The sequence below is a fragment of the Ricinus communis genome, chromosome 10 (genome assembly GCF_019578655.1).
Source record: "Ricinus communis isolate WT05 ecotype wild-type chromosome 10, ASM1957865v1, whole genome shotgun sequence".
NCBI lineage: Eukaryota > Viridiplantae > Streptophyta > Magnoliopsida > Malpighiales > Euphorbiaceae > Ricinus > Ricinus communis.
Window position 1 is genome coordinate 11,426,579 of NC_063265.1, and position 23,101 is coordinate 11,449,679.

Consider the following 23,101-nt stretch of genomic DNA (forward strand, 5'->3'; position numbering starts at 1 on the left):
ACAGATCAATTTCTAACACATATTAATCTTTTAATAGAATTAGACAGGGGCCGCGCGAACGCAGGCCCCCTCTACCACAAATTATGACGTAGGCTCTCCCAACTTGGGGAGACCTTAGACCAGCACCCCTCCTTTATGTGCAATGGAGGTCACTGATCTAGGCCATGATCGTTGTTGATCAACCATTGACCCCGCCCAGGTAAGTATGTTTCCATGAAGGTTCTTTTGTCTATTTATGGCCTCAATTCATATGCTAATGCATCATATGCCTTCAATGTGGGATTTAATTAGTATCATATCATCTTTTTTACTTCAGCTCCTAACATTAACAATATCACCTGCAACCTTAAAATATTGTTCTCCCAAATTTTAAACTACTCTTAAACTGATGAAATTCACTTCCAACCATCTAGTTGCTTGGCTTCATTAATGACAGGCAGCTGAGTTTATTGCACTCGTTCCTCTTATCTTTTTTTTTTAATGGTAGGAATTTCCTGATTTATACTTGAAGTCGCTCCCCTGTATAGCAGCTTCTAATGATGATGCATAGTGCTGCCTTTCAGGTAGAGAGCAGCCTTGGTAGGAATTATTATCCACACAATACCACAGAATCTCTTCCCAGTAAGGATCCTGCCAAAACCAGTAGTTCAGTCATTATATAATGAAATGAGGCAGACATGTTGAAGGTCAAGAATGAATGGTAACAAGCTGAAGTGGAAAGTATAGAAGCTACCTTACTGATTATGTGTGGATTCCCTACAATGATAAGTAAAGATCTGGCCCTGGTAACGGCAACATTAAATCTCTTTGGGTTGCTGAGAAAACCCAGACAGTAAGTTCTTTCAAAGTCATTGTGTTTAACAGTTGACCTCACAGAAGATATAATAATCACCTCTTTCTCTTGTCCCTGAAATTGTTCAACACTCCCAACCTTCACATCTGACATTTCCCAAGTTTCAAGTGCCTTTTTTATCTTGAGGACCTGCTGCCTATATGGTGTTATTACCCCAATATCTGTCTCATTTATATCAGTACATTGCAGCTTCCTTATAATCTCAACAACTTTGCTTACTTCAATTCGATTAAACCATGATGGATTATTGCCTTCTCTCTCATCACAGCCTTGGATGCCAAAGAAGAGAACAGGAAATTCTTTGCTAGGAAGAACATCCACATCAAAACTTATAGGAGAGATGTCTCCTTTACATGCAAGCAGCTCCCCCTTGTAGAAAAGCTTAGATGGGAGGTGCAGAATCACAGGATGGCATCGATAATTCCTTACCAACTTCGTTAGAAAAGCTTCATCTTCATTATGGTAAAATTCACATTCAAACAACCTTTGGAGATAAGATTTTCCCAGTCCAAATGCCTCGGCATCTTTCGAGTGTACCACAGGACCAAGTTGCTTTGGGTCGCCAGCAAGAACAACAACAGTTTCCCTCCGGCAAAAGCTAGATATAGGAACCATGCTTTCTGGCTCTGAAGCTTGGCCAGACTCATCCAAGAAGATATGAGAGAAATAACCCCGTTTTATACCTTCTGCAAAGAGTAGAGATGAACTCATATATGTAGAAATGATAATTTTAAATCTCATTAAGGCCTCAATTGGAGGGCATCTGAAAATTGACTCTTCAAAATAGCAAAAGCGAATATGATCAGGTTGAAGATCCTCATAAGGACGACTAGATCCATTTAGCCTAAAAATTTCACTCTCTTTAACTTTTGCAACCTCGTGGCTTGTGAGTTTTTCTAGTATGTGATCTGCTGCACTGTTCGAAGAAGCACAAACAAGAATTGTACCATCATTTCTTGTTGCATATACTTGTAATACTGCTTCTACCAGTGTCATTGTTTTACCAGTACCTGGAGGCCCATAAATCACATATGGAGGAGCACCTTTGCAACCCAGGATCATTTCCACACAATGCATCTGCTCTGCATTGAGACCACCAGTAAATGGAACGAATCTGGCTGTCTTGATCAATCTCCTTTGGGTTGATTGAGATGGAAAGAGAAGATAAGGCTCTAAGCTCTCTGCTGCTTCAACAGCATGATACAACCTCCTCAAATTTACCCTGTTATATGTAAATCGAACATTATACAAGTTCCAATTCTGATGATGTCTATGAAGATCCTTGGGGAATTTCAAAAGTACTTCATCAGCTCCAACAAGGTGAATGTGTCCCTGAGATATACCAATTAAACCTTTTTCTTAATGCAATGATATAATGATGTGATTTGTTGACATGCCAAAAGCATTAAACAGAAAATAACAAAAGCAGCACATAACCAGCTATCACAAATGAAATATTTTCCTTGCGTCACCATCTAATCATCTAACAAGAGAACCCATGATGTGACATTCAAAATAGATTTCGAGAAAACTTGTTCATTCAATGTTCTAATGCAGTGAACAAGTATCTAATATCTAATAATTCCCCATTCAAACAAAAAGTAATATATTTTAGGAAACCTCGTAAATGCATTATCTCCAAAAATGCTTCCAATGGGAGAAAATGACTGGAACCATGAATTTGAACATCCATGACCCATCCCAAGTATCATCACTTTGATACCCATCATGCACTAAGGTTCCTAGATGTTTGCTGCTCACCAGAATATATTCTAGCATACAAGGAAAAGAAATGCATGCTTCTTGAATAGAACATATTTCTTGCAAAAGAATATATATTTCTTGAACAAACCTTGTATACAGTGCTGTCAGAGGAGACGAGCTTCGCAAAAACAAGATCACCATGTACAAGTGAAGGTCTTCTCTCAGCAAGCCCAGGGACTTCAAGAGCCAAAAGTTGAGCCCCTCTCCTTCTCATATTGACACACTCCATATCATGGCACCTCATTTCTTTCTGTAACAAAAATAATCATTGTAACATTATACAAGGACATTAATTATTAAACATCTTAGCTAATAGATCACTAATCATTACCTCCAAATGTAACTCTTCTATAATGAGCAATGTACTAAAGAAAGAAGCATACTTCTTCCTCCTCAAACCCTCCAAAAGAACATCAGGAACTTGCTTATTCTCCAGCAGCTCTCTGATTCCTTTTGGTATTGGAAATTCAGGAAGCCTAAATTTACTTCCTTGAGCTATTGCCTTGGCAGAATGCAGCTTGGAGGGGCGTGAAGAAGACGTATATTCATCCATGATACACTGTTTTCTTCTTGGGGTTCTTGAATAAGGCCTGTTAGGTGTCAGAGCTTGAGAGACCTTATCTTCAGCCAACAGAAAGGCAACACGCTCTATCCTTGCATCATCCACATCAAAATGCACCACAGATGTGTGCAACCCCATTACCTTTGGTTTGCAAGATAACCAAATGGTTAGTGTTTCATGTGGCTGAAGAACTCTATCCTCAAGTGAACATGACTCCAAGAAGACGCGAACATTTTCCACCTTTGAAGGCTCCATCAGAGATAAAGTGAATGAATCTGCAGGATTTGAGCAGAATATCCTAACTCCCCAAAGTTCCACAGGATCACTAGTGGTGTTTGCTATGGTAACCGAACATTTTGAAGTTTCACCTATAAGAATGGATTGAGGCTTTCCCCTTACAAGCGGAAATGGAGCAGATATAGCAACAGGGCCTTCTTCATTGAGATCATAATTACAGACAGATCTCTCATCCTCAAAATCAATGAACCCGATATCACCTTTGTCCCCAATGAACGAGTATTCATCATCCCAGTTATCCTTTTTAATGGTACCCATTGTTGACTCAATGCCAACAGCAATATGTAACCTGAGATGTGGATAGCATATGTAAATAATTAAGCATGCAAATTTTAGTTACATCTAATAAAAATCCTGTAGCTAAATGCTAAAGAACGAAAAAAATACAAACAGAATTAGAACATACTTTACTAACTAGGAAGTCTAATATTCACCAAACCATAAAATATTAGGACGATTAACGTACTTTCATCAAAGAGTTCCAGGAATTACATATATTGTTCCCCAATAAATATCTAAGTTGAACAACCATTAAGTCATCAACATAAAAACAAAATGTATGTTCAGAAACTTTAAAAAAAAAAAAAAAAAAGAAGAATTCGACATTGATAAGTTTTATAAGCATTTGGATTAGTCAAATGCATCACCAAAGATGGTGGTGAATTGATTCAAGACAACAATATGCCTAAGAATAATTAGCATATAACATAACCCAAACTGGAAAAGTGATCAAGAAATGAACTTTAATACAGAATGCTAATTATATATGACATATTCAGGTTGCAAAGCGAATCAAATGTTCAAAGTTATAGACTTTGAGAAAAAGAACCAAAACCCACAATGTTGTTTCTATTTCTTCTCATAATGACATAAAATTCTTCCCAAACAAAGAAAAAAATGCTAACTAAGCCAAAAGTTTAAATTTTGAGTACTAAGCCCTTAAAACAGACAAAATATTTAAGCACAAAAGAAAACGCCAAAACCACAGCATAAAGAAAATTAAACGATAAGCAAAAAGACATTTAACCCAAAATTGGTGGCTTGATTTCTTAGAAGAAGCAGAAACTATGTGATAACAAGACTGACCCCTTTAGCTCAAAATAAAGAGCGTAAATTAGTCAAAAGGTCAAACCTTTTCCATTACGGAGTATCAGTTCAAGTCAATGACTTGCCAATGCTTTAGCAAGAAGCAACTTCATCAGGAAGTTATGAGCTTTTAGTCCTTCTTCTACTTCATGCAGAAGTTAATGTTATAGAGATGATTGTTGGAGTGCAGTAGATTAATAGGACCCATCAGATTTTGCCACACAAGCTGACATGGCAAGAGCTCAAACGGGTCTAATATTTTACCAATTCTCATTGGTTCTTCTTAATCAGTGAACTCAGTTCATCACTTAAACTTGTCAAATACGTTAATATTAAGAGGGGGTTTTTTCTTTTTTCTTTTGGGGGAAATCAATGGCTATACACCTCTAATAATTGAGGATATTATTGGTCAATTTATCATAATATTTTCTGAAATAGCAAAGTTTTAGCGTTTTCAGTTTTGCTCACGCAAAAAAGGGTTAGAACTGAAAAGAAAAAGAATCCGTATTAATGCTGTTTCAGAAAAGGTTTTTGAAATATTTCACTATGAATGAAGATAGGCATCATCGAGCGCTTATAAATTAAATTTACTAATCAATTTATATTTAAGTAAATCAAACTATTAGGGCAAGCACTTGCATTTGACGAATAAAATTTGACTTGATAATTAAAATAAATTACACTTATTATAATCTCGGAAAAAATTGCACAAGTAAATATCAATTTCTACTATCTGCGAGCTAATTATGACTCGAGAGGCAAGCGAAACAACGAGCCGTTGGGCTAAGGCAGTTACAGAGAAAATTTAGCTTAGATTTGGTGGGGTGAGCCAGGCCAATGCAATAGTGCAACGCACAGGCGACTCATGAGGACTCCAGTAGCAAGCTATTGTAGCGAGCCCTCCCCTATAAAATTAATTTAATATCATGTGGACCAATGGTCCACGTATCAGATATTAAACTGATAAGAACAGATACTACACTTGATCTTAGCCAAAAGGCCGAGAAAGGTATGCTTACCCCATTCCTTCGTTTCCTTTCTATAGCCGCAGTTTTCAAAAGTTAAGTCTCTTCTTTGCGATGTGGGTTTTATATGTCTGCTATATTAAACTTGTTCAAGCTTATCTCCGGAGCTAAAACTGCTGATTTTTTAGATACTATCAGGCTAGAGGAAATCTGGAAGTTGATTATAGATTAACATAACATACACGATTACATCTGGGTTATCATCTACTTATATATATATCAGCACTTGTATGCACAAAAGCACTGCTTAGGAACAGCAGGTGCAGCATACAGATCACAGAGTCCCATTCCATTATATTTGTTTTTGCAGTCATCCCAGCAGCGATTATTGCCTTTGCAGTTCCAAACTTTGTGGCAGTCCCTTGCTCCTGCCCTCATCACCACTTCTTCATCTGCAAAATCCACATAATATAGCAGCTACCCCCCCATCAAGTTCTTGCATATTACAGAATATTTGCTGACTATGAAAATCCCAATCTATATAGTACATCATCAGAATAAGAGCACATATACAGTTCTAATCTTAAATATATGTAATAAGTCATGTGCAACATATAAGATGCGAAACAAACTCACTTACTAACTGAGCTAATATATAAGATTGTTTTAAGATTATCTGATTTGTTTTAAGATTATCTGATTGAGTTGTTTAGGATTGCTCCCATAGTCTAAAAATGTAAGTGAAATTAAATCTAAAAGTGGGCATTAACTCTTCCTGAATGCTAGAAAAGGAAAAAAAAATGACAGAGAGAAAATCTTACCAGAGGCAAGAATGAGGAGGACAAGCAGGAAGAAGGTAGTAAATTTCACCATCTTTATGTATGTTTATATGGATTTTTTTGCGGTTCTTTATGTGCTCTTACTAAGTCTTGTTTCTGAGAGAAATTTGGGATGCTATTTATAGGACTAAAGGCCTTATTTTTCAGGGAGGCTACAGTTCAATTTGCATTAAGGATAAGCATACAAAAGTCATGGTATAGTGGAATTATGATTCTGCAGTTTTATAATGTAATTGCCCAAGAATCACAATGTTAAAGAATATAATTAATTAGCACACCTATTTCATTTAAGTGTGAGACATTTTGGGACCCTAGAAAGGAATTTGGTGAAGATACCCCTGTTAAAAGTTTCCAAATTCTTGAAACACTTAATGGTCAGATATATAGTAAATTATCCAAAAGTAAAAATGAACTTTAATTTGTGCCTGGCTAAACTTGATTCCAAGAGTGTGAAAACCCAAGAGTGTGATCTTCATCCAGTCTTTTCTTATGATATATTCCACCTAAGTGCTTTTTGCATAGACCAATCCTGAAATGGTTAGGCAAACACCATTGCATCATACAGTTACATATATAACCCCTCTTTTGACATCATACCACTTATGTGGATTATGTTAAGGAGGTGTGGTGATTAATGCACTCAGCTTTCACTTACTTTTTTATGATGGCAGTGTAACAAAAGAGAGCAGGTAAATGATTTAATTTAGTATATTAATCTAGTGGTAAACGAAGGAGTGTATTCTTAGTGATAGCAGCCACACCTTGATGCATTCTTAGTGATAGCAAGTTCTGAACATAAAATTACATGCTCTCACTTGCTGCCAAGTGCCAAGCAAACGGAACCTGACTCATGGTAATGAAAACAAAATTACAAATGAAAAGGGGTCCTCTCTTAGGCAATTCGCCTATGCAGAAATTTGCTAAACGACCTCAACGAGATTGGATTGAGCCGACACCTTTTCTTTCATCTTTAAGGAGCTCTATCCAAGCCTGGTCCTCACTCCTAACTCCTAAGTTCTGATCTACCAACCATTTTACCTTTTAAACCTTCTCATCCTTTCCACAGCACCTTAACAACAAAGAACATGAACAGAATTAGCTAGCTGATTTCAAAGAAAAAAAACAGCATAAGAAAGTAAAACTTTCAACATATACCAGGAGTTATGACAGTTTACACCCTATTTCTGGTGGAAATAACATAGCTACAGGGGAACCGAGAACGGAAGTAGTGTGCAGCACAACATGCACAGAGAATTAATGTAATATGCAAGGCCTTGCATCTATTGCCCTTAAAATTCAACCAAGGGTAAATAGCTTCAAGCAGCGCATAAAGATTCTCTATGCTCACAACATAATATCAGGAAGTAGTCACAGTATCAACTTTTGACTGATATATCAATCTGGAACATTTTTATTTTCAAAGGTACAGAAATCTATAAAATATAACTTCCTCTCTACATCACAAAAGATAACAGGATTCCAATTTTTTATGCACCAATAGTCTAATCTTGTGCGCTGCACATGCATGCAAAACTTCAATTAATACAGACATGCATTCATAAGAAATACAATAATTATCTCATGCAAAAACATGGTCATACTAGTAAAGCAATTGGCACCATCAAACACATGCAGATTCAAGCAAGTGTGCATAAGATATTTCAGAGTTCAAACTAATGGAGTGATTCTATCTCCAAGCGTGAAACAACATATAAACAAAGAAAAGACTAGAAAATACAGTTAAATTGCAAAAGAAACAGAAAGCATTAAGAATTACCGTTTGTATCTCTTCTTGGAACCGCATGGACAGAGCGCATTTCTGCTTAACTGCCCACTCTTAGCCAAATTAGACCTAGCAAGTTCTAATGGTGTTGACCCCATCAGCTTTTGGATCTAGAGAACAAAAATTACAATAAATGATACACGTTTCTTGCATTTCAGTTCTAAAGCAGAATTAGGAAAAAAAAATGAACATGCATAGTGATTATAAAAACTGCAAATGAGACAAGGAATTGAGTCATCAGATAATTGACCACTTCATATGCATAAAAAAGAGAAAATTAAAATAAATAAATAAATAAAATCGGCGATTGCATCATTTAAATTCAAAAACCATAGCAGCCATAAACCATAAAGTGAAAAAGAATTAGCACCTCGGCTATGCTCTTCGGTGCAGGTTTCCCTTCTTCTTTTAACTTCTGAAGCTTCTTTTGCGCTTCTTTAGCCCAGGTAAACTGCGCAAGCGATCTCTCAACTTCAGCTATAGTGCAATTACAATGCTTTGCAGCTTCTTGCTTTTGAGTTGTTTGAAGGTTCTAAAAGAATCAAGAAACCTAAAACCACAATCAGTAAAAAGTACCCAAAAAGAAGCAAGGTTTATGGTAAGAATAATAATAAATTTATTTAAAAAAAAAAAAAACAAACCTCCCCAGTAGGATCAAATCCACTAAGATATCTAATAATCCGTTCCATTTTTTCAAATGCATCAGAAAATGTGGCTTCACTGCTTCTACCTACTATAAATTTTTTGAACGACCCAACTCTTCTTGCATTCTTTAACTCATCAGCAAACCCTAAAAATGAAAATGTTAAATAATTATGAATATTAATAATAATTGGAACGTTTAATTAGCGATACTCACGAATTAGAGTGAAGGACTGCACTGCGGTGTCTTTGGAGTCTCCTTTTTGTCCGGTAAAGACTCCTTTAATTGAGTCCATCCATGAGTACGCCGATGCTGTTGAGAAGATGAAGCGGTGTTGCTGTGATGAAATTAGGCGAGTGTTGCTGCGACTGTAGAATAAGAAGAGGGATTTAGGGTTTTGTTTGGAAATGTTGATTAGGAATCTTGGAGATTGCATGATTATTGCAATTTTTCTTTTGATGGTGATGTTGATTCTTGATGTTAGGGTTTTAGTTGGGGGTTCTTCAGGGGCTTGAGAATTGTTTGTTGTAGGCGAAGTAGTGTGTTTGTTTTCACAGGAGACACACTGCATGTCGTTTAAAAGTGGCAATCCTCTAGATTTCAAACGATTGATTGTTTCCTGAACGACCACATAAAACGACCCGTCGTCGATTAATCCTTTATCCGCCGGTCGAATTTTTTTTTTATTTTGAAAATAAATTAATTTATACATATAAACTAATTTCTTACAAAAATCAACGATCATCTACACTGGAAAATAATTAAATACTTAAAAGACATATATGTTATATCCTTGTTATATCCTTTGTGGCCTAAATCTGAGTCAAAAGAACTAAAATTTACAAATAGATCTATGCAATAAATGATGCATGACATGGGTTGGGTGTATAATTATTTGCCAACATAGGTCCCAAAGTCAGGTCCAACTTGCAAATAATAAAAAGGGACATGCTTCTTGCATTATATATTATTGCTAACAAATTGACCCAATTTGCAAAATATTGAAATATTATCAATTAACTCTGGAACTCATAATTGTATGAAAGAAATTAGCATGTTAAGATTAGGAATCATAGCCTGGCAGTGGCACAGCCTGGTTCTACAATTTTACAATTATTTTACCAAAACAAATTATAGTTTTCATGGTTTGACTCTAAAATTTATAATTCTTTAACCATACATTAAAAATATAGTCACTTGTCAACTCACACATAATACTATTAATCCGTTTTTAGTAAATTAAAAGGCAAAGCATACCTTTTTTATATATTGATAGCAATTTTATTATGTAATTCATAATCTATTAATTTCAGATCTCTGATAAATTAATATATATATACTATATTTGTAAGTTAATTATAAGTTAAATACAATTTCTACTGAATTTTATTTATTGAAATTAAGGTTTCCAAACGACACAACTCAAACTTGTTAATGTTTAAACAAACAATTTACAGATTCCCAAAACGACACAATTATTAAATACTGATTAAAAAAATTATATATCCCATACAGCATGAGCCTGTAAATAGAGGCAGAGATGAAGAAACAAAGATAACACAACGCAAAAACAGAAGCAAATGGCTATCTTAGCATCAACAGGACCGACACAAAAAGGGATAGTGATAACAGTACCAGTTCTAGTGCTATCAGTATCTGTAGCAGCTATTATGTTGTTCTTCCTCCTGTCTTCTTTATCTTCTTGTGATTGTTCGGTTTCTTCTTCTTCTTCTTCTTCTCCTTCTTTTGGTGGCGCTGAGTTTGGAGAGGTTGTTAAGGAGAGAGTATCAGCGTCAAAAGAGGATATTGAATGGGTTAAAGACCAGATCCGTGGTAATGGATTGCATATGCAAGATAATGTTCTTCGTAAAGGGATTAACCCTCGCACTAGGGCTCAGCAATTACAAGATCTTATTCAGTAAGTTGTTTCTTTCTTCTTCTTTTCTTTTTGTGTTATTAGGTTTTTTCTGGTTGTTAAAAAAGATGAGATTTTATGGAGTCATGCAGAAGAATATTATTGTAACGTTAGTTTTAAGTAGCCTTTTTTATGTATAAGGATGAAATGATTTACTCAGTGCCACTGATTTGATTAAATCCTTAAAAGGGTATTGTAAGCTTTGATCTAACAGACAAAAGGGAGAAAGAAAGAGTTTTTGTCACTTTAATGTGTAGCATTTTATTTGAATAATAGTAGCTGTTACATTTCTCTCAATTTGCTGAATGATTGGAAAACTGGTCTGTAGCTATGAAACCCATTGTAGTCAATGATGAGAAGTGCCCTGCTTGTCTGAGATCTTCTCTTAAAGACTCTAGCAATTTCTGTTAGAAATTAACAAAAACTTCATGCAAAGGGGAAGCTTTTGTTTAAATGATTGGACTGTATTTTTCAGGTTTAAGGGTATCTCACATTATGAAGAGGCAGAATCCAATAATCATACTGCACTTCCTTGCCCTGGTGAGCTCCTCGTAGAAGAGCATCATAGTAACTATGGGGAGCCGTGGGCAGGTGGGCGAGATGTGTTTGAGTTCCTAGCTGAGTCTGCTCACTTATCGCCCATCTCACAAGTGCTTGAGATTGGATGTGGCACACTTCGTGTTGGTTTGCATTTTATTCGGTATCTTAGTCCTGGTCACTACCATTGTCTTGAAAGAGATGAGCTCTCTCTAATGGCTGCACTTAGATATGAGCTTCCTTCTCAGGGTCTTCTGCACAAACGACCACTGATTGTACGAGGGAAGATATGGATTTCTAGGTTTGGTTCAGGGGTTGTATATGATTTGATATATGCTAGTGCTGTGTTTCTTCACATGCCTGATAAGCTTGTCTGGGTTGGACTAGAAAGGCTAGCAAGTAAATTGAAACCTTATGACGGACGAATCTTTGTATCACATAATATAAAGTTCTGTTCAAGACTGGGAGGTGAGGAATGTACTAAGAGGCTAACAAATTTGGGGCTTGAGTATTTGGGAAAGCATACCCATGATAGCTTGCTTTTTAATCATTATGAAATTTGGTTCGAGTTTAAAAGGTTCAAAGCTTAAAAGGTGCAGAGTATAGTTGTCTTGGTTTTGGTTCTGGGTACTGCTGATGCAAGAGTAAGGCTGCCCTGGCTGTTGTATGCTCCTTTTTGTTATTTCTGATTCATGCCACAAATTTATCAAGAGGTTAGCTTTTCATCATGCTGTTGATAGTTGTAAGTAGAAGGGAGATTTGATGATCTTGAAGATTTTTATTAGGGTAGATAATCTGTTTGCGGACATATTCGGAGAGACTGTTAGTTCTGTGAAAAAAGAAGTATTACGCGGAACTTCTATCTTGAGGATTCACTGATTGCATAGGCGCGGGGAACTTTCCCCTATTATGTAATGGCTAATTTAAATTTCAAACATATTTGTGGAACAGATAAATTCTTTCTTGGATTCATTTCTTGTTTCTTGATCACTGCTTGAAACTGTGATGTGAAATGCAACAATTTAACGCATGAAAAACCAATTGATTAGTTGTGTTTGATTTTATGTTTCCTCTTTAGAATTTCGATCTGTAACAACAATTTGGCATGCTTGTTTAGAACCAATCTAATATTGCTATCAAAGACATTATTCTGCCTGCCTGTGCACACGTAAGTACGTTCTAGTAATAGCATGGCACTTTTCTGTACAAGTTAAATGTTGCCTTAAATCAGAAGTAAAATGGGGGAGGATTTGATTCTTGGTCTGAATTGAGCAGAGGAGGCTTTGGCTAAAATGGAACAGAGCTGCACATGGCAAATGCTTACTACTGAAGCATGGTCCGAATCTAGTTGAAACCCAAATAATTTTCAAGCTTCTGGGTTTGAGGATTGGCGTTTTGTCTGATAAGAATTGGTGCTTTACTCATTTATGCAGAAGGATCTACACATGGCAGATAGTGGGAGCTGTTAAGAGATGCATTGCACATAATGCGATAGAAAATAAAAACCATAAATATGAAAAATGAAACTATCAGTAAACAGATCAAAGACAGAAGTACATTTTAAATACTTTGTCAATGGGTTCTGAACAAATTTATAAATAAAATCAGTACTACAATGATCACGTTAATGAGTAATTAACAATTCCCTTCAACCTAAACTGCAGAACCCATGTGATGACAGGGATCTAATACAGAACAAAAAAAAAAAATTAACAGATCCCACCAAACCTAAGCAAACCAACAGTATGACAATATATGACATAGAATCTAAAAGAAGTCACTCCAGAAAGCCTCTTCCAGATCAAAAGTATAATAATTTCACACAGATCTACCAGCATTAGACAACTAAAAGAGTCACCAAAATGGAAGTTCTGTTTCCACTTAGATTAGATCAGACATTCGTCTTCTATGGCGACAAAGTGTAATTCTCAAGTTTGGATCTGATGAAGTAACCATCTTGCTCCGAGGCAATGTCGCTGTCCTCAAATCTGTGTCATTGCATTTGAGACTTTGGGTGGCAATAGTTTTTGCCTCAGCATACCGTGATTTTTTTTTTGAATCCCGTAGAAGTGTTTTGAGACGCAAATCTGAATAACTGAGGGACTGAGAAGCCAAGAACTGGACTGAACTTCTTGAACCTGACCTGAAACTTCCTGCTTTTCTGACAATCTCCTTCTCGGCAACACTTTGCCTTTGACGACTAGCTACGGTAGAAGTCATGAATCTTGGGAGAGAAGTAATCAAGCTTCTCTTAGTTCTGGTTTCAGTAATTGAAGGAGTTTCAGTGACTTGCAAATGATCTTCTGCAAGACTTCTAGGTGACTCTTCTTTGTCAGGGAGTTGGTATGTGGTTACAAGAAGTTTCTTGTTTTCAATTAAAAGGAACTTTGCCGTTTGTATTTGATTCCTGATCTTCTGGCATCCTTCTTCAGCTTCTCTCATGTCTTCTTCAAGCTCTGAGATTCTTTTCCGCCTTTGCTTGATTAGGTCCTGTTGGAGGCGCATATACAACAGATGGTTATAAACCCTTTCCTTTTGAGCTTTTGAGAATAAACTATGAGAAATTACCGCTGGCAGTTCTCCATTGGTTTCAATTGCTCTTGCTCTATTTGCAAAGCTTAAAGAACAAATTGTCTCTCCAACGTCTTCCACACAAGGGCTTACATGCACAAGCATTATAACCTTTGAACTGTCACCTGAAGCAAATGGATTTAAAAATGTTAGGATTTTGAAGCTACCAGGAGATTGTAATATTGAGCTTCTGTAAATTAGTAAGCAGTCAAAACCATGCATATGTCCTTTCAAAAAAAAAAAAGAAAAACCATGCATATGCATGGAACTCGATAATAGTCAATTTGTCACTGCTAGAAATTTCAAGTTCCCACCCCTCCAACAATGATTCTGTCATCTACTCTAAACTGCAATATGAATGAACTACAACAATTTACTTTTTTTGTGGCCTCCAGAACATGGTAATTCCTTAGAATTAAATTAGAGAAGAGCAGGGCCTTGCCTAAGGAATCTTTCAGGATTTGAGTTAGCTTGCTATTTCTGCAAACAAAGAAGTGAAATTTAAAATCAGAATTAAAAAATTTAAATAAAAAAAAGTTTATCCTAAAAGGAAGAGACCATGCATTAAAGGAAGAGTAAGACCAACTAAGAACTTACCTGTAAGGCACATGACCTCTCTTCTTTCTGAGAGCAGCAATAACATCTCCTAAAGCAGAAAGGGAGAGATTTATGGCCCTTCCTTCATCAAGTGTCTGCCCTGTAGCCCCTGTTTTTAACAAGCGTTCACTACCTCCAAGATCCACCATCCACAGTTTGCTTACTTTGGCTTTAGCTTTCAAATCATCTCCATGTCGAGAAATGTTGATCCTCATTAAGCTAGATATATAGAACTAAACAGATAAAGTAATTGTCAAACCAAACTAATCAACAAAGAAGTTCAACAGATTAAGAAAGACCATGAACCCACCAGTGCGACCTGCTTGATGTCTCATTCACATTAGTCCATGAAGTTGATCTAGCTCGTCGACCCTTGCTGTACCACCATTTTGCTTTTGCTAAATCTGGAATTTTGACCTCTGTTAATCCCTCAATTTCCACCAATCCCTTCGGATCTGTTTGTATGTTAAGATTGCTGTGATAAAGTTACGCAGACCAATTAACCAACGTATATTTCAAGGGCCTCCAGTTAACTTCTGATTAATGATTCATTAACAGCATGAAGAGAATTATAATTACCATCTTGCTGCTGCCTCATACGATTTATATGCAACTTTTGGAGCTAGTAGATCTCTCAGATTTCCCATGTAAACTTCCAACATGCTCATGGAAAATGTTACAGAATAAGAGGTGTCCAAAGAAGCTTGATGATAAAGCTCTTCAAGAGCCCTAGGGATGATCCCCGGCTGGTCATTTGTGCCATCCTATATAAAGATTCTAATGCTCAATCTAATGGTTCAAAGAAGAAAAACAAAAAAGAGTATACTGCAAGAATGACGATTTTCAAAGCTGTCACTAACCATTGTAAATGTCTTGCCAGTGCCAGTTTGACCATAAGCGAATATACATACATTGTACCCATCAAGTGCAGATCTAAGGATTGGCTCAACATCAGTAAAAACATCCTCTGCGTAGTTTTCAAGCAGAATATTACCCACTATAACTGCAACCGAGAAAGCATATAAATGAACCCCAAAGAAAATGTGAAATTAGATACCAACCTTGAGTAGCTGCTTGATTGAAAACTTTATCAAATCTGAATGCTTTCATACTTCCTAAATATTTGATTACAACCTTTTCTGACTCAATTAACACGGGTTCATGAATTCTTCTCCACTCTGTCAGTAGAAATGGTCTAATTCGGCAAAATACTCTAATACAGCCTGAAAAGTAAAACTTTGAATGAGAAAATGAAAAATAAAAATCCCATGTTTTAGCCAAACAATAAATAACAACCTTTAATATCTAATATCTTATTCAATGCTTCTTTACGCTTCTTGGTCAATGACCTCTCCTTCTGTTTCAACTGAGCAATTTCTCCTACAAGATCAATTAAACAAAAGAAACTTGTATCATCAAAGGCCCTTCAATACTTGTACTAAGAAGATCATTATATTTTCCAGTAACTGGTTTCTGAAACTATAATTTGCATTTACCAATTCTGACTTGTAATTTTACCTTCCAAGTGAGAGAAACGTGCTAAAATCAAAAAAAATGATCTCAATTGGCTCAGATTAATAGCATAACCAATACTTGAAAAACTTACCTTCTAGATTTGATATGGATTGCATAAGCGAATTCTTTTCTTGCTCAGGAACTATATTTACATCAGTGTAAATGGTGGGTGGTGGCTGTAAATTCAACAATTCAGATTCCATTACCATCCTATCAACGCAATCCAGGTTTGATCTCATAGGGAATGATTTCAAGGACTCATTTACATTGTCTAGAGAAAATGAGATCTGCACTTCATTTTCAGTGGAAATGAACATATCTAAAACTAATGGAAACTGAAAAAAGCACAACCCTTTTCCATAAACAGAAATATTTTGCACAAAAAGTTCACAATCCTTGGAACTTTGCTTAGAAAACACCCAACAGAAAACAAAATCGAATAAAGCTGTATATGCTATATTCTGTCAAATGAAGAAAGAATGAGAAACAACTGAGACCATACGGAATGTTTTGTTACTTAATAGATAATAAAACCAAAAAGACTTGCTATTTCAAGAAATTTAAAAACTGACAGAACACCAGGACGTAGATGAATTATAACCCAAAAGAAAAAAAAATATCAAGAGTGAAGTGTAAATGAAGATGAATCACATGCAATCAGGAGTACCCAAAAAGAAAAAACTTTTTCCGAGAACTGAACTGGTAGACATCAAAAAAAAAAAATAATACAAGAAGAATAGCAGAACCCAAGATCAGGTCACTCAGTCGAGTAAAAAAGACACCAACTTTAACTTGCTCAACTAATTCAAACAAAGAAACCCAAGAAATAAGAAAACCCTAGGAGTTGAAACAAGAAAACAAGACAGGAAGTCAAAAGTTGAGCTCAAGTTTTCAATGATTGAACACTCTTTTTAAATCTGATTAGGAGGTGAAATGAAAGTCCTTTACATCAGTACAGAGTGTTTTATTAAGTTGACAATGGCCAATAAGAAATGAAAAATAATGCACGTAACAGTGAAAGATGCTTATTCTGTATTAGTAAAGGTTGGTCCAGATCTACAAAAATGAACGTCTTAAAAAATAAAAAATAAAAAGTAAATTTCTTCTTTATCTTTTTTCAAAGAGGAGCGTATGGAGCGGAGGAGAAGAGGCAAAGGCAAGAATCAAAGTGGAGCTCTGACGCTTTTCTTAAGCTGACATGGAGGGGTCTCTGTTGGTTATGTTTTCAAGTCCAAAATGATGTGGTTGTACAATTTTTTAAATATTATGGATTCAGGGATCGTAATTGATGTGATTGTAATTGTATAGTACCTACCACTTTCAGAAAAAAAAAAAAATCAATTGTAACTGCACAGTAACCAAACCCACCGTGAATTCTGGAAAAGCCATTGTTTATTTTGTTCTAATTTCTATGGTCATTCTAAGTTTTATTTTGTTCTAAATTGGTTGTCTAATTTTAATAATTGATAGTCTGTAATTTATAAAAATATTATTTTTAATAGTTTATCTAAAATATTTGATTAATTAATTCTATATTAGTTTTATAGAATCTAAAATATTTAATAAGTTATCCTTTTTTTCATTTTCATACATATTCAGATATTTGACTAAATCAACTAAACTTTTAAAAAATTATATTTTAGAATTAGATGAATCTATTAAAGTATCATTTTTGTCACTAAGACTGAATTATTTATTTTAATCTCTCATTTTGAGAAAATAAATAATAAATAATTTTTAATACAATTTAATGAAAAAGATATATTTTTTCTCTTGAGAGAAACTTAGTAACAAATACTAATGTTGGATAAGCCGTACAAATAATTCAATTTAATAATAACAAGAAGAAGACTAAAATTAATAAAATAATAATAATGTAGCATATCGCCTATATCGATAATCGATGGTATTATAAAAATATGATATATATATATATATATATATATATATATATATATATATCAAAAGGAAATACTAGAAAAATGAAAACTTGTCACATCTTAACATGAAATTTGGTGATGTGGCGGGATTAGATTGGCCTGATACTTTGGGATGCAGCAGTTTTATGAACATTGTCTCAGTTCTCTAGGCATTTCCCATTTTCTAGCGGTTCTTTTATAGCGAATATGATGTCTTGCCGTTAACGGTAAAGCTGTAATAATGGACAGCGCAGGCTGCCTTTTGGCCCTTGGATTTTCAAATATTTAAAAGTTGATCTTTATGCCACGGGTTCCTATAGTCCGCCTGGCCAATGATGTTAAATTTTTACTATTTTTATAAAAAGATATGATATTACATTAAATAAAATTGACAATTACATTTTAATAAAAATAAAAATAATATTAAATATTAAAAATATACATAAAAAATTATTTTTAACAATCATCAATCATATTGATTGAATAATAAATTATAATCCTAAAAATACTTCACTTAATAACATTATATCATATATGACTTTATAAATATTTTTAACGAGTCTAATTATTTAAATATTAAATTTAATTTTTTAAATATAAAAGAGAACTCAATACCTCCATAATAGAGGATCATAATACTTTTATAAAATGAAAATTCAGAACTCAAGAATGGAGGACTACAAGACTTTCTAAGAAAATATTAATAATTATTTATAAAATTAAGAAAGAAATACAAAAATTATCATGTGATTTTATCTTTTTACATAATATGTCATGTAATTTTTTGTGATACTTTAGTACCTTGAAAATTAAAATATTAATAATTTATATTTAAATTCACTAACACCGTTAATTAAATAGTCGTAATACATCCATTTATTATTAATTGGCTGAGATTACACCACCATTCCACTAATTACTACCTTAGTTTTCGTCCAAAACTAGCTATATCAATTTTTATAGAGTTTGAAGATAAAAATTAAAAAGAGAAAAATAGTTTATAATTTAATTTTTTAATTATAGTCAAATTCAATAATCTGATAAGATTATAAAATTTTATATTTTATCATTTATCTGACAAGACCGATTTTATAATGATCGGATTTCAATTGAGATTTAATTTTTAAAATTATTAAAACTATTAATAAATTTGGACACAAATTGCTAACAGTATAATTCTCACGGTACTAAAGTGCGATAAAAAATTTATAGGACTCTTTTGTGTCAAAGATTAAATCACACGGTAAATTTTTGTACTTTATCTTAAAACTAATTAATAAAAACGAGGGGTAATTTTTTTTTAATAGTAGAACTATGATTGGTTATTATTCTTTTTAATTTTTAACAATTACAATTTTTAGAGAGGACGGACTAGTCTTCGGTAGCGCCCTGGCTAGCAGGCCATACGGATGGATGATTTTTTTTTTCTTAAATATAAAATTTGATATTTTAATTTTTTTTAATCTATGAAAGAATTAACAAATACATATAAATTATTGAATCTGATAGTTATTTCATTATACTCTCTATAAAAGAATAATTAAAGTGTCCAAAATTTTCTCAAATCCAAAAATAAAATATTTTTACTATTTTAGTTATATGTCTAAGTACATATTATAATTTATTTTTAAAAACATAATCATTTATATTTGATTCAATTTATAATAATTGTACGCATTTAAAAAATTATTAATAATACACAGTCAAACTCAAGAATACTGTTAAAAGGCTGTGGTAATCTATGCACATCAATAGTCAATTATCGTACCAACTCATTTGAAATTTGTAACATTGATTTTAGTCCGTAGATCACCTAAAGAAACTTTATAATCAAACGCGGTATTTCTTTTATTCTGCTCCTGTCCGCACTTAACAAATTTTAATTATTATTTGGACAGATTTTAAAAAGTAAAAAAAGAATTTGTAAAAAGTTTGATCGTGTCTGTTTGAGCTTGTCTCCGGCAATTATAAAAATCTCCGCTCGACACCACCTCAATCCAAATTTAGACACCGTATAAATTACCCACATAATTTAGATATGGATAATTAATCATCATAAAATAATTAAATTTTTTTATTAATACTGGTTGAATGGTTAATAAAATGGTTTGAATTCTTATAAATATTATTTTTTAACTGAATCGGATTGTAAATAGCTAATTTTTAAAAAATGGTTTATATATGTTAGAACAGTTGTGATAAGCAAGTCATGAAGTTAGAATCAAATCTAGATGCCTAAAACAAGACATGATTCTTAAAATTGGGTGCGGTCGACATATTGATTTGGTCATATACCCTAAACAAACCAGGCAATAATTACTTAAATGCACGATCACTCACTAGCTTAGCCTTAGCCATTAATGTCTTTTTGTGAGGTGGACGTGGTCTGATTTTGGTGGAATGGAGGAGGAGGATAATGGCCAACAACACTTGAATAACTTAGTCATCTGTTTTTATCATGTCTGATAAATTAACTGACCACTCCTTGAATAAAATTGTTCCACTGTGTCTTAACAGTATTAGTTAACATCTCCATTCCCACCTCACGTTTTGCCCCCTCCGATTCTAGCATTTAGTCTTCTTTTTATTAGTGGCCGTTTGATCATCTGATCATATGTATCACTAAACTATCAGTCTGAGGAGATAAACATTTGTAAGATTGATAGATAATCATCCAATGCATATATATGTGATGCATTATCATCTAATAAGAGCATTCTTTTATGATGAAAGTTACAAAAGAAATATTTTGTTGCTAGTCATAAAAAAAAAAAAAAAATTATTTAATGATTTTACTATATTAGAGATTTCGCGATATGTTGGTACTTCCGCATACACATCAACAACTCATTTGATAATTTTATTTGTGATAATAAAAAAATGTTAAATTTGAATATTCATCGATACTGACAAGAGTTCAACGATGAGTATAACATGTATTATTTAGTACATAAAATATCAATATCTAATGAATATATTTTGAAGATGATTCTTGTAAAAAAAGGTAAATAAAAATACTTTGTTTTTCCTATGAATATCTAAAGAATAAAAATGGAAGCTCTTTTTATCAGTAGTTTCATTTCTTTTAGAATAAACTACACGGATCTTTTCTCAATATTCAATCTCAGATGAAGATGGACGCTGTGAATCTGAAAAAAGCCCACATGGATGGGTTCATTGGAAGCTCAGAAATGGAGGTGGGCTCTGCTCATTCTGCACCCACTTAGGGGTGGTCTGCAAGGATCAGCCACTTTTTTGACTGCATCCACATGCCATTTGACCCTACTTCCACCACATCACCCTCTTTTGCCCTCACTGTTTAAATAATAATAATAATTAATAATAAAAGGAATTTTTTAATCAAAAAACTGGAGAATGGCGTATATTCAAAAGGTGAGTCATGTGGTATATAGTTAGTTGTACATTATTGCTTGTAATCGCTACTTATCCTGATAATGATATTCAAATTATAATTACCGAAGATAGGGGAAAAGGAAAGAATCTCATAGTTTTGTTTTAAAATTGATGTATATTTTTATAATCTACACTACATTTGATAAAAATCTATATATATTTATTAATTTTAAATAATAAAATATACTTCAATTGATTAATACTAAAATGTTAAACTTCTTTTATTATTTGTTGTGGTATATATTATATATTTAAGTACAAAATTTATGTATTTTTAATAATGTATCTAATAATTTATTTTCAAATAGTTAAATAAAAATATTTTATTACTTATTCTATATCCATGTATAAAATATAAAGAGACATTAAAATTATCCATTAACCGTTGGTTTAGGATTACAACACTTATGAGGAAGTATCGAATTAAAACAATATAAATAATAAAATGACACTATTAAACAATTGGTCGAGTTAATAACTGAATTATTTTAAAATATATTCATTCAAAGAATCCTAGTTGATTCTTCTTTTTTTTCTTGTTTTCATCAAAGTCTCATTTTTTATTTATCGCTTCATTTTAGATCGGCAGTGATCCGTTTTTATACTTTTCATTAATTAGTTTTTAAGGAGTTTTATGATCCTCGATTATGGAAGTTTTGAATTATTCTTCTTTAAAGATTTTATAGTAATCAATTAGAATGAGTGTTGAGTTCTCTTTTTATGGGAGTGATGAAAAGAAAAAACAATTAAATCCAATATTTAAACAATCGAACTCGTAAAAAAATATCTATAGAGTCGGTATATAGCTTAGTGCCACTGAATTGAGCATATTACTTCGTCATTATGATTGATGATTGTTATGAGTTGATTTTTTTATTTGTATATTAAAATATATTTATTAATTTTTATTAATAAACCATTGATATTTCTTTTAAAATAAAGTGAATAATCGAATTTATCTCCATAAAAAGATTATATTTGCTGGTTTAAGAAAAGAAAGGCACCATAAATGCAAAACTACTCTCTTGTTTGCTAAATTTGAGCTTCCTTTACGGGTGATGATGTTTGACAACGATACCTTTGCATTGTCATCGTCTGTGTTGTACCCACGTCTGTGCCAATTTATATATATACATCCCTTTTTCTATTTAATTATAAACTAATATAAAGAGATTCTAACCTGAAATATTACTGAAGTTAAAATATATACACTTTTCTAAAAGTAAATTATTAGGAGATAATTTTAAATTCCTATAATTATTTTTTCAATTTTTAAATAACTAAACTCTTCATATTAAACATGATATATAATTTATTAAAAATAATCATTGATAGGTTTAAAATATTTATATCAGTTATTCATCATTTTATTCTCTAAATATATATTTAGAAAAAATACGAATCATATATATTATTTCTTATGCGAATTTCTCCATATGAGTAGCACTATTTTTAAGTAAAATTCATCAACATAAATTTTTAAATATATATATTAATTTGAAATCGTAAAATTAGTCACTAAACTGTTAAATAATAAATAAATGTTTAAATTTTAATATGATAAATGATTATTTCAATATGATAATGATTATAAAAGTTGTTGATACATCAAATAATCAATCAAAAATTCAATGCAAGAATAAAATACAAGAATTTAATTATTCTTTTTTAATTTGAGCACTTCATACATGAAATTAAATTTAGCTAATCCTATTAATGATTTATTTAGTCTCTTGAAGAAAAACATCAAATCTCGTTCCTCTATTTTATAATTGGCACTTAAAACTGAAAAAAAAAGAAAAATAATTAAATCTATGGCAAGTTTGCAATATTATAAACTA

General features: G+C 33.1%; 5 protein-coding genes and 2 non-coding genes across 10 annotated transcripts; 1 reads left to right on the plus strand and 6 right to left on the minus strand.

Moving 5' to 3' along the window:
* Window positions 1-43: 43 nt before the first annotated feature.
* Window positions 44-207, minus strand: LOC112533775. Its single transcript, XR_003078138.1, has one exon. It is a non-coding gene; the product is annotated as a U1 spliceosomal RNA (small nuclear RNA).
* On the minus strand, window positions 44-5,421 carry LOC8288442 (probable RNA helicase SDE3). Of its 4 annotated transcripts, none has more exons than XM_002512219.4 (5): window positions 4,609-5,421; window positions 2,949-3,765; window positions 2,706-2,867; window positions 734-2,185; window positions 44-630 (listed from the first exon to the last, which is right to left on the minus strand). In XM_002512219.4, the coding sequence occupies exons 2-5, from the start codon at window positions 3,732-3,734 to the stop codon at window positions 478-480; spliced, it is 2,553 nt and encodes an 850-aa protein (XP_002512265.2). In that variant the 5' UTR covers window positions 3,735-3,765; window positions 4,609-5,421; the 3' UTR covers window positions 44-477. The 4 variants fall into 4 exon arrangements, with proteins under 4 accessions (XP_002512265.2, XP_025011891.2, XP_025011892.2 ...); XM_025156123.2 differs by lacking the exon at window positions 4,609-5,421 and adding an exon at window positions 4,504-4,568; XM_025156124.2 differs by lacking the exon at window positions 4,609-5,421 and adding an exon at window positions 4,316-4,373.
* On the minus strand, window positions 5,382-5,575 carry LOC125368709. Its single transcript, XR_007214475.1, has one exon. It is a non-coding gene; the product is annotated as a U2 spliceosomal RNA (small nuclear RNA).
* Window positions 5,576-5,727: 152 nt separating this feature from the next.
* Window positions 5,728-6,629, minus strand: LOC125371287 (putative defensin-like protein 184). The gene is made up of 2 exons (XM_048379846.1): window positions 6,349-6,629; window positions 5,728-5,979 (listed from the first exon to the last, which is right to left on the minus strand). The coding sequence occupies exons 1-2, from the start codon at window positions 6,398-6,400 to the stop codon at window positions 5,807-5,809; spliced, it is 225 nt and encodes a 74-aa protein (XP_048235803.1). The 5' UTR covers window positions 6,401-6,629; the 3' UTR covers window positions 5,728-5,806.
* Window positions 6,630-7,054: 425 nt separating this feature from the next.
* Window positions 7,055-9,378, minus strand: LOC125371286 (protein translocase subunit SecA-like). Its single transcript, XM_048379845.1, has 5 exons — window positions 9,009-9,378; window positions 8,791-8,939; window positions 8,520-8,681; window positions 8,144-8,259; window positions 7,055-7,435 (listed from the first exon to the last, which is right to left on the minus strand). Exons 1-5 carry the CDS (start codon window positions 9,361-9,363, stop codon window positions 7,408-7,410), a joined length of 810 nt encoding a protein of 269 aa, XP_048235802.1. The 5' UTR covers window positions 9,364-9,378; the 3' UTR covers window positions 7,055-7,407.
* A 922-nt stretch (window positions 9,379-10,300) lies between these two features.
* On the plus strand, window positions 10,301-12,234 carry LOC8288445. The gene is made up of 2 exons (XM_002512222.4): window positions 10,301-10,710; window positions 11,183-12,234. Exons 1-2 carry the CDS (start codon window positions 10,373-10,375, stop codon window positions 11,832-11,834), a joined length of 990 nt encoding a protein of 329 aa, XP_002512268.2. The 5' UTR covers window positions 10,301-10,372; the 3' UTR covers window positions 11,835-12,234.
* A 575-nt stretch (window positions 12,235-12,809) lies between these two features.
* LOC125368652 (kinesin-like protein KIN-14U) lies at window positions 12,810-17,048 on the minus strand. Its single transcript, XM_048369921.1, has 10 exons — window positions 16,019-17,048; window positions 15,709-15,792; window positions 15,474-15,635; window positions 15,273-15,379; window positions 14,992-15,176; window positions 14,723-14,887; window positions 14,413-14,631; window positions 14,258-14,295; window positions 13,813-13,940; window positions 12,810-13,734 (listed from the first exon to the last, which is right to left on the minus strand). Exons 1-10 carry the CDS (start codon window positions 16,242-16,244, stop codon window positions 13,126-13,128), a joined length of 1,923 nt encoding a protein of 640 aa, XP_048225878.1. The 5' UTR covers window positions 16,245-17,048; the 3' UTR covers window positions 12,810-13,125.
* Window positions 17,049-23,101: the final 6,053 nt, after the last annotated feature.

Excerpts from the sequence above, each read along its gene's own strand:
- LOC8288442 (XM_002512219.4), bottom strand. The coding sequence starts at position 3,734 with ATGGGTACCATTAAAAAGGATAACTGGGATGATGAATACTCGTTCATT. Across the intron at positions 2,868-2,948 it reads TAGAAGAGTTACATTTGGAG|AAAGAAATGAGGTGCCATGA; the intron begins GTAATGATTAGT and ends TTTTTGTTACAG. Across the intron at positions 2,186-2,705 it reads CTGACAGCACTGTATACAAG|GGACACATTCACCTTGTTGG; the intron begins GTTTGTTCAAGA and ends GGTATATCTCAG.
- LOC125371287 (XM_048379846.1), bottom strand. The coding sequence starts at position 6,400 with ATGGTGAAATTTACTACCTTCTTCCTGCTTGTCCTCCTCATTCTTGCC. Across the intron at positions 5,980-6,348 it reads CCTCCTCATTCTTGCCTCTG|ATGAAGAAGTGGTGATGAGG; the intron begins GTAAGATTTTCT and ends TGGATTTTGCAG.
- LOC125371286 (XM_048379845.1), bottom strand. The coding sequence starts at position 9,363 with ATGCAGTGTGTCTCCTGTGAAAACAAACACACTACTTCGCCTACAACA. Across the intron at positions 8,682-8,790 it reads GATTTGATCCTACTGGGGAG|AACCTTCAAACAACTCAAAA; the intron begins GTTTGTTTTTTT and ends TGATTCTTTTAG. Across the intron at positions 8,260-8,519 it reads CACCGAAGAGCATAGCCGAG|ATCCAAAAGCTGATGGGGTC; the intron begins GTGCTAATTCTT and ends TTTGTTCTCTAG.
- LOC8288445 (XM_002512222.4), top strand. The coding sequence starts at position 10,373 with ATGGCTATCTTAGCATCAACAGGACCGACACAAAAAGGGATAGTGATA. Across the intron at positions 10,711-11,182 it reads CAATTACAAGATCTTATTCA|GTTTAAGGGTATCTCACATT; the intron begins GTAAGTTGTTTC and ends TGTATTTTTCAG.
- LOC125368652 (XM_048369921.1), bottom strand. The coding sequence starts at position 16,244 with ATGTTCATTTCCACTGAAAATGAAGTGCAGATCTCATTTTCTCTAGAC. Across the intron at positions 15,793-16,018 it reads ATCCATATCAAATCTAGAAG|GAGAAATTGCTCAGTTGAAA; the intron begins GTAAGTTTTTCA and ends TTGATCTTGTAG. Across the intron at positions 15,380-15,473 it reads CAATCAAGCAGCTACTCAAG|AGGATGTTTTTACTGATGTT; the intron begins GTTGGTATCTAA and ends AAAACTACGCAG.